The sequence below is a fragment of the Hydra vulgaris genome, chromosome 11 (assembly GCF_038396675.1).
Source record: "Hydra vulgaris chromosome 11, alternate assembly HydraT2T_AEP".
Taxonomy (NCBI): domain Eukaryota; kingdom Metazoa; phylum Cnidaria; class Hydrozoa; order Anthoathecata; family Hydridae; genus Hydra; species Hydra vulgaris.
The window spans coordinates 24,549,056-24,565,464 of NC_088930.1; the positions used below are offsets into that span (position 1 = coordinate 24,549,056).

The 16,409-nt window shown below is 27.3% G+C and overlaps 1 protein-coding gene across 1 annotated transcript; it reads right to left on the reverse strand.

Moving 5' to 3' along the window:
• Positions 1-3,241: 3,241 nt before the first annotated feature.
• LOC105846571 (uncharacterized) lies at positions 3,242-14,541 on the reverse strand. The gene is made up of 8 exons (XM_065810529.1): positions 14,366-14,541; positions 13,783-14,067; positions 12,126-12,372; positions 11,828-11,981; positions 11,238-11,301; positions 4,812-5,077; positions 4,320-4,494; positions 3,242-3,570 (listed from the first exon to the last, which is right to left on the reverse strand). The coding sequence occupies exons 1-8, from the start codon at positions 14,403-14,405 to the stop codon at positions 3,350-3,352; spliced, it is 1,452 nt and encodes a 483-aa protein (XP_065666601.1). The 5' UTR covers positions 14,406-14,541; the 3' UTR covers positions 3,242-3,349.
• Positions 14,542-16,409: the final 1,868 nt, after the last annotated feature.

Sequence of the window (16,409 nt, forward strand, 5' to 3'; positions counted from 1 at the left end):
CTATTTTTAACTATTAAGCTATAAAAAATTATTAACAGTTTATAATAGATATGTCATGTAGTGATTGTAATCTTAAACTAAACACAAAATGGTGCAATCTTGTTATTTTGTCATCCTTCATGTAATTTCATCATACTTTGCGTATTTTCGTAAAATCTTGATTTCATCTTCTGGCACCTAGAATTGAGATAGAACAATGAAAATTCATATTTTTGCTTATTTTTATGTATAGAATAGGTTTTTAAAGCGCGACCAAAAATTTTTTTTTTGGCATGCCCTAATATATATATATATATATATATTTATACTTATATATTTATCTGTGTATGCACTTTTTCAGAACACTCATAAATTTTAAAACTTATATAAAAGTATATGTTTATTTTTTATTATATACTTATATATATATATATATATATATATATATATATATATATATATATATATATATATATATATATATATACACATATATATATATATATATATATATATATATATATATATATATATATATATATGTATATATATATATATATATATATATATATATATATATATATATATATATATATATATATATATATATATATATATATATATATATATATATATATATATATATATATACACACATATACACACATAATTACAGCTAGAAAAAATATGTGTGAAATAAAATATCGCTGCAAGAGCAGGTCCAACTATGTTTAAAAAATACCCCCTCCAAGCAATCAGAAAATGTTTGTTAATTAAAGACATAAAATCATTGCTTATGATAGTAAGAAGTCTAATGTGACGGTAGTTAGACAAGTCAAATCGCTTTCCAGAGTTTTTGAAAATAGGGATAACAGATGTCGCTTTCCAACAGGCTGGAAAACAAGACTCTGATAAGCACTTGTTCAATAGTTTTGAAAGTATAGACGACAGCTCCGGAGAACATTGCAAGACTATAACAGGTATGTTGTCCGGTCCATAAGCTGTAGAAAAGTCTAAGCAGGAAGTCACTTTAGATACAGAAGCTGGAGTGATACGAAGGTCAGGCAATAGATTAACCTGTTTGTCGGCTATATCAGGTAAAAAGCGACTAGTGGAATTAAGAGATGATATTGATGAGAAGTTCTTAGCAAGCAATTCAGCTTTGTCTTTAAGTGAGATGACAAAATCTGAACCAAGCAAGAGAGATTGAATAATTGATTTGGTTTTGTTATAGATACTGTTAAAGATTCTCCGGAAGTCACGAGAGCCTAATTTTTGAGATGAAATACGAGATTTTGTAACCGACAATAGCGGGCTTTGGCATTTGACAAAACCTTCGTACAATGGTTTTTAGCAGTAGTAAACAAAAATCTGTTTTCTGGAGAATTTTTTTGCTGATAGATATGAAAGTAATGGTTACGATTGGAAATTGTAGTTGCACAATGAGAGAAAAACCATGGAGAAGAGTGAGGCTTGTCTTTGAATTGTCAAGAGGGAATAAAGGATTCCATGCCAGTCTAAATCTAAGAAGTTACGTTAGAATCACATTTGTCAGCAGGAAGACTAAAGATAAAGAGTCATCACAAAGAAAATCACGGAAAGAGTCCCAGTCAGCTTTAAGGTAGTTGTAAGAGGTGCGATGATAGGGAGATTCTGATGATGAAGAAGAATGAGATAATAGTATTATAGAGATTAAACCGTGATTAGAAACACCTATGGTTAAATGCGGAGAAACTGAGCACTGACTAGGATCAGAAACAAGACATAAGCCGAGTAGAGAAGGTAAAGTATTTGTATTGTCTGGAAAGCGAGTTGGAAAGTTGACTATTTGTGTTACAGATTGAGAAAAGCAAAAGTTGTGGTCTTTAACGCTTGCAGAGTCACTGACACTAGAGCAAAGCCATTCAATGTGATGAGTATTTTACCAACAACAACGATATTGACTAAAGGATAAAGTGAGAGGGCTTGGTTAATTTGATCAGAATTACATCAAAAAGAGTGCAGTCTTGAGATAAAGGAGAGTGATATAGAACAAAAAGAATGGCAATAGAGTGAAGTGGTGCTAAACGAAAGCACATAAAAGAATAGTCGGTGAATTCAAACCTAGTTTTGCGTGAGATAAATATCAACAGAAGCAAAATTACTTCAAAGACCAAAAATATTAGTGAATGATAGATTTAGAGAACTTGGTGATGACGATGTTTTTTTGTGTTTTACAGTTTTTGGTACTTTACTCTTTTTTAAGTTTGTTAAAGAACTTGACTTAAAGCACATATAGTGCTCAGTACACTATTTAATAGTTCAAGCAATTGCCGAGTTACTATTAATAAACCTTAAGCCGTGACAAAGGACTCCAAATGAGGCCTCGACAATGCATACCAGAAGTACGAACAGGGACACCATCCACGCACAACATGGCACTTTTAGTAATCTGATATTTTACAGCTGATAATGGAATCAGCCTCTCTGAGAACTACCACAGAGTTCGGGAAACTTGACTACCAGCTGGTCTCAGAACTATAAAATTGAATTTTACGGCTGTATCCTCATTAGGAGATCATAGAATGAATTGCCTTGTAATAAAAACAGAGACACAAGCAAAATCGAGTCAAGAAGATTCAACATTCAACATTCTTATCTGGAAACAATGTATTATAAACATATCTACGCCAGCCTAATAGATGAAATAGGGGTGCAAGGCTGGTCAACAGATAGAATCTGTTTACCCTTTTATGCTAGTCCTCTTAAAACATACCCATTAAAACAAAACAATAAACCAAATAGGTGTTTGTAATGAAACGATATTATACTATTTCAGCAATATTAAATTCATGGGAAACTACATCGTTGTTTTTATTAAATTTTAAAATAGGTTTTGCTTAAATTTGAATAGGTTTTGCTTTTACGGAAAACGTATTCAAAGTTACCCCATTTGTGGGGTAACTTTGAATAACCAATTAATTTAATATTATACAAAATGCTTTTATTTAAATATCATTTTGAATTTGAATTATGTAAGAGTCAACCTCAGTCACTATATTTGTTAAATGTTAAATATTGTCAATAGTGAAGGAATAGCAAGTAAAAAAATATCAAAAACGTTCAAAGTAACCCCCGGTTTACGGTATAAAAAAAGTTTTTAGGTATATTAAGGCAAGTAAACTACTTATTAAAAAAAATATGAAGAGAGCGCAATAGACTTGATAGAGACAAGGAAGAGGACTCAAAAAATAAAAAATTAAAAATAAAAAGAAAGTAAAAATGGAAAAAAAATCAAATATTTATTGTATCCTCTATAAAAAATATTGAATAAAATCATGTATAAAAGTTGATTATGATCATAGCTGTCACCATTTTCTTTTAAAGTTAATTATTCTTCATCAATATCATTTAATCTTTCGTAAGGAATTGGGATATTTGCACGAAATAAATTATCTGTAATGTGTAGTTTGCTTTGAAGACTTTCTGTGACATGTTCAAAATACGCTTGCAAAACTTGGAGGTCGTTTTGCATTTTTTTCATGTTTTCCTTTAATACATATTGGTGGTCGGTTTTTACAGTGTGTAACATGACAAAGTTGTTGATTGAATCTAAAAAAACAAATTCTAATTTAAAAAAAAAATTTGAAACTATATTAACATTTTAGAGTAAAAAGATACATCATTATTTGTTATTTACTGAAGTTAAAAACTTTCGCTATTCTTATTATTAGCCAATATAATTTTTCAATATAGATCATAAAATGGTTTGGCCAGTTTTTTTTGTTTTATTTCTTTGTTTAATTTTAATAGTCAAGAACTGTTTTCTAAAGTTCATATTCTGGATGATCAGAGCATCGTCTATATTCGTCCCAATTAAACTTGAGTTATGAACGCAACCGTTTGGTTGCATTCAAATTGATTCTCGCGACTTTGTTTGTGTTATCAGAAGAAATTTAAAATAAATGACAAATGGTGAAACGGCCACTCTTGCAAAATCAAATATCACGAGCAAAACATATTTTAAATTGATATTTATATTTGATTTTTCTAAAACTTCAACATTATATTATTTGCTCAAACACTTTGATTGAATAAAATATTATTGTCTAAAAGCAATAGCTTAAAACAACAAAATAAAAACCTCTAGAAATTTAATATAATAGTCACAGCATGACAAACACGTTTTAAATTTTATTTATATATGTATATATATATATATATATATATATATATATATATATATATATATATATATATATATATATATATATATATATATATATATAAAAAACAGACCAAAAACACGGAGTAGCTAAATTAATTACAATTTGTATCTAAATTAGGCATACTATACATACCATAAGCAGCTCCTACATAATTTCTTTTATTCTTCATTAAAATAATATACTTTCTCAAACAACCGCAAGCGAAAACGATAAAAACAATAACGCTCAATGATACTGTCATTTTTGTTGTAATTAAATCATCTAAAACTTTTTTTGACATTGTTTCTGGATTGTAGAATTTAAAGTTCTAAATATAATATAAATGTAAAATTAAAAGCTCGCCAAATGCACTATTTAAATTCGACTAAGTCCAGACATTTCATTCAGTTAATTTAAATTTTTTATTACGGTTTAGGTCAAATTTTGTTTTCTGGTTTTCATACTTTTTTTAAATTTACAGTTAAAACTATAAAAATCTTATATATTTATAAGAATATTTTAACTTTCAAAAAACTTTCAAAATTTGTTGACGAATAAATTTTGTCGTTATATAATTAATGACAATAAAACTGTCGCAATTTTAATTTTAGCAATTGTTCAAAAAAAATTTTTCGTATTAAATACCTTTATTGCTTCAAGCTGATTTTTGAAAGCAATCTGTGTTTCATCAACATTTTCTAAGAAAAATTTTGTTAGACACGATTTATAAGCAAAAATGCTAGGATATAAAAAAACCCCATAACTCTTATTCTCTTCGTCAATCAAATATTTATGGTGATAGTTTCTTAATTTGTCGCCATAGTAACTAACGGAATACAGATCAAACAATCCTCCGTCAATATCGGATCTTCTATCCAAATAGTTGAAAAAATGGTCGATATCAATGAAACCTGAATAAAAAATTTGAATCCAAAAAATATATTTTAACAAAAGCAATGTAACTAAAAGGTTTTTTTTAATTTGTTTTTCAATGATTCTTTATTCATTTTTGCAAACATTCTTTTTAAATCAAAAAATTTATAAAATAAAATAAATCAGTGTTGCTGACAAGAGATTTTAAACAGCTAAAAATAAAAAACCTAAATAGTCTTTTTCAAATTTTCTGTTTTCTCAGCGTTTAAATTTATATATTTTGGAATATTTTGAAAAATTTCATATCATGTAGTTTTATTATAGAATAAAATAGTCTTTAATATTTTTTTGATTTTTTTCAGTTATCTCTTTTTCAAACAAAAACTTAGAAAAATTTATTTTTAAATATTTTTAATTTTTTTTAATTAAACTTAATTTTTTAAATTTTTATTAACCAATGCGGCAGTCTTATATAAACTACTATTTTTTTACCTAGTAAATCTGAAAAAAGTCATCATGAAGCGTGGTGTCGTAAAACAACATCCAAATATTGGGAATTAATTTATGCCTATATGTTGCAAAGAATAGAAACTGTTCTAAAAGTTTAAGGAACCCATAACAGTAACTAAAGCATGTTTCATACTGTGAACTTTTCATTATTTTAGGTTGACATACTTCTTATTGTTTATGTCGATTATTTTAAACGCAAGGTGGTACAATCCCATTAAATTTGAAATTTTTCAGAAAAAATCGATTTTTCAAAAAAATTGATTTTTAAAAAAATTTTTAAAAATTAAAAAAAAAAAGTGAAACTTTATTTTTGTCAAAGTGTTTACGTGAAAAGTAAATGAGATGTCCTAAAGATTTTTTTGTTCGGATTAGTATAGAATATAAACTCTATTATAGCTTTTAAAGATGGAAGCATAGCAGTTGAAAGTGTTATATGTGCTAGAGGTATTGAAGCAAGTATATAAATACTGGAAAGACTTCGTAAATTGGATTGCAACAGAATTGAAAAATGAATCACAAATCAAGTGCTAAATTTTTAATTGTTTTTGTTTTTGTATTTTTCTCAAAACGTCTTTTTTATTGAATACGTAAATTTTGAATTATATTTTTTTTTAGTTTAGGGCCGTTTGCTGACTTGAAATTTTTAGTGAGCTTTATTATTAATTGACTTAGGTAAAAAACCAGAAGTAGAAATAAATATGGTATCAAAAAATGTTTAATATCTCTTTTCTTTTTGTAAAAAAAGTTTATAAAACTATAAATATTGCTTTTAAAATTTTCAATGCAACTTCAATGCATGACTCTGGTTCATAACCTTTTCATATCTTTAAGGAACATAATGAGAAAACTTCAGAACTAAATGAATTATAGAACTACAAATATAGTAGTTAGAGTTCTGGCTTAAGAACTGGAGGTCCGTGATTTAAAACCGGCTCTTCCCACATCTGCATCACTGGTAAGGAAGGGTGAGTGAAATTCATGGTTAAATGCAGTTTAGCAATGCTTTATGATAAGAACTTTAGAACCCATAGGAACACCTAATAAACTGGAAAAAAAATATTGGCGTAATTTGTATCGAATAAGCGATGCAAAAATTTTTATTAAAAAAAATACCAGTATCCTTTTTTCCACTTGTGTCATGGGTTTTTTAATTTGTATTGATTATTTTAAAGAAAATTTTTTGAAATGGGATTTACTTCGATTCAATAGCGGGTTTTTTTCTTCCTAAGGTTCTTGTCATAAGTTTAACCAATCTTCTTCGAGTTCCGTATTCTGTTTATACTTGAAGCATTTTACTTTTGTAATAGTTTTTATATACGGATTGGTAAAGGTCAAAAAAAAAAGGTTATGAGGATTTTGAAAAGTCTATTTTTTTTATAAATATCTTTGAAATCTAAAGTAAATCACTTTAAATCTCACTGTAGTAATGATGAAAAACGAATTAAGCTAAACTGAGTCTCATATTCCCAATTTAAAAATTTAGTTAGATTTAGCTTTTTGCCAACAGTATTCAAAAACATTCTGTGGATGGTTCTTATCATTTTCTGCGTAACAGAATACAATTAAAAAGAATACAATTAAAACACATAGTGTGTAAAAACACAACTACTAATAAAATAAACAGTTAGAAGCTGTTAAAGAGTTGGAAGTTCCATTTTGTCAATTTTAGCATTTTGAATGAATGTTTCAATTAACAGTTCTGTTATAATACAATGGTATTCAAAACCCTTTTTTTTTCTTTATATTTACCTGTAGATAGTTTTTATTTTTATCAGGCAATTAACAAAAAGCTAAAATTCGAAATTGAAATTTTTACCGGAAAAAAATTGTTCGATTTTAATTTTTGTGATTTAAATTCCATTGATTACACCATATTCCATTGGTTACGCCACATAAGAATTGTACAAGAAAAAGAAAAAGTAGCAGATCTAAGAAAAGCCATAATGAATTTGAGGTGGTGTCATAAAACAACGCCATTAATATTAAGAAATAAAGCCTTAATGATGCCTTAGTTCCCTTTTTGAAAAAAATTCGCCCACCATGGCACAGTGGGCTAGGTTGGTGGACAAAAGTAAAAAAAAGTTAATTCTCATAGATTTTAATATTGTATAACACTTTATAGCTTAAACATGTATGTTTAAGCTTTAAAATGTTATATAAATATTTAAAAAATATATACATTTTATCAAAATTATACAAATATTTAAAAAACATTTGATCAAAGCTATAGCTTTTATAAAATGTTTTTGGTATAATTATCGTATGCCGTAATAATTATCATGCCGAATGCTTCTGAGGTGAAGAATAAAAAACCTATTTTTTTTTAACTTTAATACTTTTTTTTATTTGACAATATTTTTTTTTACTAATAAGCACAAAATAGTTGTTAATATTAAACCTCTCTTTTTAATGCTTTTTAACCTTTCTTTTTATTGCATAATTTAATAAAATAAAGTATTATCTTTCAAATCAGCTATTGCAACACTATTTTGAAAGTAAGTTATTTCAAATAAAATGATTTTAAATGACGTCGTATTTAAAGTAATTTTTTCACCTAAAATTTCACTTATATAGTCGAATACTTTTGCGGCTCAAGGTGGTTCAGTAGTTTGAGGCTTGAAATATATTGTTCAGTATGCATTTTATCAATATAAATTTGGTTTATAATCTGCGCATGTGCGCTGATTTTATGTGGCAAAAACATTATATCGTCGGTATACAAAGGAACTGCACTCCAAAAACATTATTTTGAGAAAATGAAGAAATAAGTTTTTGCGCAATAGTTAAAATAATAAGTTTGTATGTAATAGTTGAAATAAAAAATCTTAACTCATTAATAATTGATTTATTAAATTTTTGTGGTATCAAAATATAGAATTTAAAATACTAAATAGTGGTATAAATATTTGTATACTGCCAAAAATGGACTTAGTACACTTCCCTTGTATACCAACAATATGTATTTTATTCTTAATGGTTATGTAATAGTTGGGTCTCAGTGAGACCAAATTATTACATAACCATTAGTTAGTAACGGTTTGTAACGGTTAGTAAACAATTAGTTAGTAAACAAGTTTGTAATGGTTAGTGTTACAAACATCTTAAAATACCTGTTTGTAAGATTTTGTCAATTTATCAGGCAACCAAAAAGTTCGTGCGGTTTTGCATTTTTTTGCGGTTTTGCATTGCACATTTTTGCACATTTGCATTGCACATTGCATTGCACATTTTTGCGGTTTTGCATAGATCCATAAATAAATACACATAAAAACAGTTTTAATTAAGTTTATTCTGAAAAATAGTCTCTTTCAGCAAGAATAACTTTCTCCCATCGTGAAACAAGCTGATATATTCCATTTTTATAAAAGTCTTGAGTTTGGTAGCTTAAAAATTGAATTAACTCATTTTCGAGATCTTCTCTATTTCGAAACTGTTGATTCCTCATATGATTATCCAGGGCCAAAAACAGATGATAGTCGCTGGGCGCAAGGTCTGGTGAATACGGAGGGTGAGGTAGAATCTCCCATTGTAAACGTGTTAGAGTTTCCCGCGTGATTTTTGCGGTGTGCGGTCTGGCGTTGTCCTGGTGGAATACAACACCTTTTCTGTTTGCCAAAGCTGCTTGTTTTTGGTGAAGAGCAACCGAAACTCTGTCCAATTGGGCTGAGTATATCTCAGCAGTAATGGTTTGTCCACTTGGTAGCAACTCATAGTGAGCGATACCTGCTGTAGTCCACCATGCACACAGTAAAACCTTTTGTTGGTGAATGCTTGGCTTAGGAGTCATCGGTACTGGATCGTTACTGGCTAGCCAATGATATGTTCGTTTTTTGTTGCAGTACATAATCCATTTTTCGTCGCACGTCAACATCCGGTCAAAAAATGGCACTAAATTGTGGCGGGAAAGCAATGAAGAACAAATGGTTAAGCGCTGTAGCTTGTTTGTTTCACTCAACTCATAAGGTACCCATTTGCTCAACTTCCAACGTTTTCCAAGTTGGTGCAAATGTAAACGAATAGTTTCATCACTTACATTAAATCCTAAGGCAAGGTCCTGACATGTTTGACTGGAGTCCTGCTCGATTGCCAGCTTGATTTCCTCGTTGTTTACAATGAATGGTCTTCCAGATCTTAGTTCATCTTCAAGGTTTTCATTTCTAGAAGAAAATTTTTTAAACCAATTTTGACCCGTCCGTTCTGCTATGGTACCTTTCCCAAAAGCAGCTCATATCTTACGACAAGCTTCTGCAGCTTTGGTTCCAAGTTTGAACTCATAAAGTAAACAGGCGCGAATTATCGCATCTGACACAGACATACTCCACTTAAGACATTTAAATTTAAAACGCACTAATAAAACTTATGAAACACACTGATTGATTCTCCTTAAAACGAGCTTTAATTTATATGAAAAATCATCCCCCCACCACAACCAGTTTTCTTAATACATTTCTTAGAAATAGGCAATTAGGATAAACCGCACGAACTTTATCGGTTGTATGAAAATTTATATTTTTATATAGTTATAAGATAAAAAATACAAGAAAACTTGAAGTTAGCTTATACTATTACTTTGGATGCGGTTGTAAATTGCATAAACTTAACTGCAAATAATAACTTGTCTAATTTCATAAATCATCATTGACAAAGGGGCCATTATGCAAAGCCCTAAAATTAGTTAGGAAAAGAATAATAAAACAATGGCTACAAAATGAACCGATATCGGTTTAATTGGTAATTGAATATAAAAATATTCTTCTAACTTCTTCCATAGATAAAGATAACTCTGCTCTTATGCAACTGTAGAATCTGGCAGACACCAGATGAATTTTGATAACTCAAGTAGTTAAACAAAGAAAAGATGGTTAGCGCTATTAGTTGCATCTTCTTCATCTTTAGAACTATTGGTTGTAGTTTGCGCCAAGTTGGTGAATAAAATGAGGCTAAAACTGTTTTACAACCACCAAAATATATGAGTCTTGATTTAAAAAATAATTTTAAACCAAAACTTTAATATTATTATATGCACTTAAAGGTTTAGGCTTAAGGTTCTTTTTTATATGAATTATGTAGTAGTTTCATGAAACATAAAATAAAACTCTATAACTGCATAAAAACACCTGAAATTAGTTATTGGGTAGGCGTTTAACATTTTATATGCATAAAATAACTTTAATTAGACTGCTACATTATTATTATAACTTTGATGTTTTAAGAAATTTAAGCTAGTAAGTAACTATTTCAGGTGTCATTATCAACCAAATAAAAAATGCGTAGTGCCACTACATTTGCAGTATAAAAATACTCAATGTGGTAATTATGGGAGTAATCCGATAAATTTATTACTTTTGTCCAGTTTATATTTATTATGGTTAATAAAATGTATGGTTGTTAATCAATTTTGGTATCCATAGCAACCCAAAATCAAAGCTAATGTCACAATTGAAACTGCAATCCTCAAATTATTAAACAGTGCAAAAATGGTTTTACAAGAAAACTTGCATGAAACAAGAGAATTTAGTAATAAAAAAAAAAGGGAGGGGGGTGTCAATTGCACCCAAAACTCGCCCCCCCCCCCTACCTTTCCTCATGGTGCACGCATTTTTATTTTAAAACCATGTGCATATTTAAATGTTTGTATTAGTTGGTTTTTTATAATAAATAGTGTAAAAAATTTTGTATCTAAGTTACCTATTGCATAACCGCCATTATTTACAACGTACTTTTGTTCTAATGAACCATCAATAACTGCAATCTATATGAAACAAAATAACACTGAAAAACGAAAAAATTAAATTCAAATGTTTATTTAGTACCGCTAATTTAGTATTGATCAAACAGAACCTGTCTGATAGACTACCCTTTATAGTATGTACCCATACTATAAAGGGTAGTCTTATTATTCTGTACAATATGCTTGCAATAGCTTATAATGATTTATGCGTTTAGTATTGAATAAAGATTTATTCAAAACTAAGCACACATTTTATTAATCATAAATCATAAACACGCTTATGATTGATGACGTTTTTTATAAGTTTACAAAAAGGTGTAAAAAAACAATTAATATATTTTTCGAATATGAATAAATTTTACTTTACAACAAATATTATATTTGCTTTTTTTGTTGTGTTTTTTGTGTATTTTTTTAGGTGTTATAAAAACGCGTTTATTAAATACTATATTTATTAAATAAACACATTTTTATGAACAACAATAAAATTGGGCCTTAAACACATTTTGTATGAGAAACGTATTTTTAATTATTGTAATGTTTTAACCTTTTTTCCAAAAATATCAAGCTTCTTATTTGTAAACGTCTCGACAATTGAATTTGCCATAAGACCAATAAAAAAGATCGTTAGAACAATCCGAGTAACCAATAACAATCTAGACAGGGTTTTATCAACAAGACGAGTTGGTGTCACATTAGACCTAAACCATAGCAAGATTTATTATTAAACAAGTATAAAAAACTTTGGATTCAAGATAAATTAAACATGCATTTTTTGTAAACTTTAATCAGATAAATAAATAATTTTGTAAACTATAATTAGGCAGAAAAAATAAATGGCCTACCCAATTGTTGTAAATTTTAGAAAAGCCCACCACACACCATCAATTACCTCAACTAAAACATTATGAAACGACCTTTCAACATCTTTTTTTTGTGGGTTTATTAGCATCATCCAGTACACCACACCAATTTCACAAATAAGCAATGCAATAAAAAATAGTACTGGCAAAGTTTGTTTTAATGCATATGAAATTACATTTCTTGATTTGTTTTGTTGAAAATTAATTAACACTGATCCAGGAGAATCAACTAAAAAAACATATAAAAATTGTTGTAAGACATATATAATACTAATGTTTAATTATAATTATAACTTGTATTAAATTTTAACTATATATACTGAGTTATGCATACTTTTATTATTGAGCATATGAAATATATATCACAATATGAGATACAGAGTTAGGGTAGTGGGGATTTTAATACTACATCCACATTTTTAGCATTAAATTGTTTGTTTTTTTTAAATTAAGTTTATAGTATAAATAATATGGTAGAAAATAGCTTTTTGTTACTTATAATTAAATGAATTTTCGTAAAATAGATTTAAAAAAAATTAATATTTCATGCCACAATATAAAATGTTCTGAAAAAATTCAATAAGTATAATAATGGAACACTTTAACCCAGAAAACATTGTTTTGTGGATTTGCAATTAACCTATATAGGCATTTTTTAGCAACTTATTAGAGTTTTGCTCATCAATTACTTAGTGGACCATTAGTGGCATTCTCTATAAGTAGCAAGCCTATAACACGTGATATAGTGGCTAGTCAACGCCCAGCCACTTTTGGCAGTTGTCACTAATGATTCGCAACGTAAACGATGAGCAAAACTACAGTGCCCGCTCTGAATGACTAAATAGGTCGACTGAAGTTCCACCATAAAATATTTGCTTGGTATTGAGAAGATAACTGCATATATGTCAAGTATTGAGGTGGTATATTGCTATATTTATGGTTATAAATAATACATGTATAGTGAAAGAAATAACAAATTTTTGTTAATGAAAGAAAGTTAAATTAAAAATTATACAATATTATAAACAAACAACAAATTTACGAATATTGACCGGAGCGCTAATATAGGCACTTAACTAGGTTAGCACTTACACGAATGGTAATATAAAAATTTCTTGTGCTTACAAAAAATTACCCTTTTGCATTTTTGGGCTTTGGGAAATTTCAGCAATATTTTTTTTTGCGCTTGCGTATATTAGTACTTACGATTTTGCATGCGTACTTGTTCGCATGTATGCATATTTACAGTTAAATAATATAAACATTTTTTATTTAACTGTATATTTAACTGATAGCTAAACATAAATAATAATTTTCAAATATTAATTTATTATTTAAAAATCTCTTTAAGTGTTGATATTTACAAGTAATAATAATAAGTGATAAGTATAAGTACTTAATTCTGTAAGTAGCATTTATTTGTGTGTAGTTTAACTTGGTATCTTTACTTAGATAAGATATCAATTTTTATAGTGCAACCAGCCTAAAGTTTAGTTTTTTTGATAAAAAGTTGTAAAAAGTTGGGCCATGAATCATGGACTATGGAGATTGTTTATTGTATAACCAAAAGCAAAATGTAATAAATACAAGCAACTTTCAGGAATTGATTTGAAAATAAAAAATATGAAACTGCTCATACCTACGTAAACAAAAAAATCAGTAAAACGTTTTTCTTTTTCTGTAATAACAAGAGGCATAAACATGTCAAAGTTTTCGGTTGTTTGCTGAGTGTAAATGTTTTTTGACGTTTGCTTTAAAATCAAGTTAGGTTTTTTACTACAACATTTTCCAAAGGCTTTTTGAATAGAATGTAGTAATATTCCAGTTATATTGTAGTTTACGGTATGGTAGATGTAAGGTGGAGTGTTTTTCCATCCTATATGTATATCAGCAAGGCAAGTGTTTCCATACACTAAATAATTTGCTAAAAAAATAGTAATAAAAGTTTACGCATTTTACATATACACTTTAAATACTGTCACAACTGATATATATATATATATATATATATATATATATATATATATATATATATATATATATATATATATATATATATATATATATATCAGTTATATATATATATATATATATATGATATATATATATATATATATGATATATATATATATATATATATATATATATATATATATATATATATATATATATATATATATATATATATATATATATATAGATTAATTTTTTTTATCAATTACCTTGTGTAACAACTAAAATTATGGCAATTTCGGCAATCATTGTTAGAAATAACGAAGTACTTTTTTAGAATCGAGATAGGTCATAAGTATTTACTTTATATAAATATACATTAATATGTTTTTACGTTTTTTATTTACAATATTATAATATATTTCAAAAAGAGATGAACATTTGTTTTTCAAAACATTCAATTACATTTGCCAAAGGAGTTTTTTTAGCAATTCATTGTGCCAGCTCAACAATTAAATCCTTGAAAAAAACTTTTATGAATATTATTACATATAAATTAATTTTGTACAGTTTTAAAAAACTTTTAAACTTTTATGTTGAAAGTAATTGTTAAATTTTTATTTTTAAATTAAATTGAATAAGTAATTCAAAAGTTCTTTGTTTTATATTGAATTACTTTATACTGCATATGGTAGTGATAAAAAAAGCATCTTTTAAGCGTTGCTTTATATATATATATATATATATATATATATATATATATATATATATATATATATATATATATATATATATATATATATATATATATATATATATATATATATATATATATATATATATATATATATATATGTATATATTATATATAAATTGATTTTAATAAAAAAGGCAGCGTATAACTATAGTTCAAATATATTTTAGATATAATAATATATTTACATTATTAATTATAAATACGTTAGCATCTAAAATATATTTAAAAAAAAGTTATAGGCTGCCTTTTTATTAAAATCAATTTATATATTCCTAAACATATCGTATAACATGAAACGACTTTTAAAGAAAATCTCTGAAAAAAAAATGCTAATATGAGCATACTTAAAGATCTTAGATGTAAACTGTGAAGTTGAAGTTGCTTTGTATTTTTTTAATCGACTTTATGAGGTGGTAACAGGAATCAGTACAGTTAGCGTGAATTTATATGCAGTAATTATAAATTAATTTTTAGTTCTTAAAGCGTTGACATTTATAATGCTTCAAGAATTAAAAAAAAAGGTAGAGATTCAAAAAAGATCGACTGACCAAGAACCGATTCCAAAATTCGAAATCTTATTAAATTTTTTTGTTTTAGGTGCACCAAGAGCATTGAAAATTGAGAACTAGAAAATTCCCGCAATCTTCGCCTCCGATAGCGCGAAATATGCCGTGATATATAGAGCTTGCTTTGAACCCTGAATCTTATGCTTCTAAAGCAAGCGCACTCTAACCACTGTGCTACAGCTGCTCATTGACGTAAATAAAAAGCTGACAAAAAAAAAATTGTCATACAATTGGCGGTAATTAAAATGGTAATTTTAAAACAAAAATAACATAAAATCATAAGACTCTATTTTAGTTTTTGTTACATTTTTAAGAAGTATGTTGTCAATAAAAAAAAATGTCGTTTCATTTGGCAGTAGATGTTTTTTAATGATTAAGGATGGGGAATCTATTTCATTTTATAAATACTAAAAAGTTTATCAAAATTTCTTCCGAACTCATTATTTATATTTTGAAATATTTTGAAATAGTAATAAAGAATTAATATTAGATAATAATAAATTCAAGACGTCTGCAACCATGATTGCCAGGAGAAGAACTCGTAATAATCGTAATAAAATAAGAAGTAATAATATTCATAATAAAAATAATTATAATTATTTATATATCTTTAAATATTTATAATATTATTCAATAATATTCACAAATATTTAGTGATAAACTACTAAAGAAATCAAAAAACATTGTTCAGAATCGTGAAAAAGCATTGTTTATTTTGCTCACTCAAATTAACGAACTTCAAGTTATAACCAATTTTTTGGTTTAAAATTTATTTTGATAATTTTTTGTTTTGTAGTTATTAAGGCGCTCCCAGAAGACTTTACGGTCTTATCACAGAGCACCGCGGAAGAGCGTTTAACAAAGAAGTTCACGCTTCCTTCCTTACCAATGCCGCTTATTGGACTAGAGCCAGCATCGAACCTCGGTATCTTCGAACCTCGGAACATTGGTATAAATATTAATATATAATTCTCAACATATTGATATTCT

Excerpts from the sequence above, each read along its gene's own strand:
- LOC105846571 (XM_065810529.1), bottom strand. The coding sequence starts at position 14,405 with ATGATTGCCGAAATTGCCATAATTTTAGTTGTTACACAAG. Across the intron at positions 11,982-12,125 it reads CTAAAATTTACAACAATTGG|GTCTAATGTGACACCAACTC; the intron begins GTAGGCCATTTA and ends GCTATGGTTTAG. Across the intron at positions 11,302-11,827 it reads TTGATATTTTTGGAAAAAAG|ATTGCAGTTATTGATGGTTC; the intron begins GTTAAAACATTA and ends TGTTTCATATAG.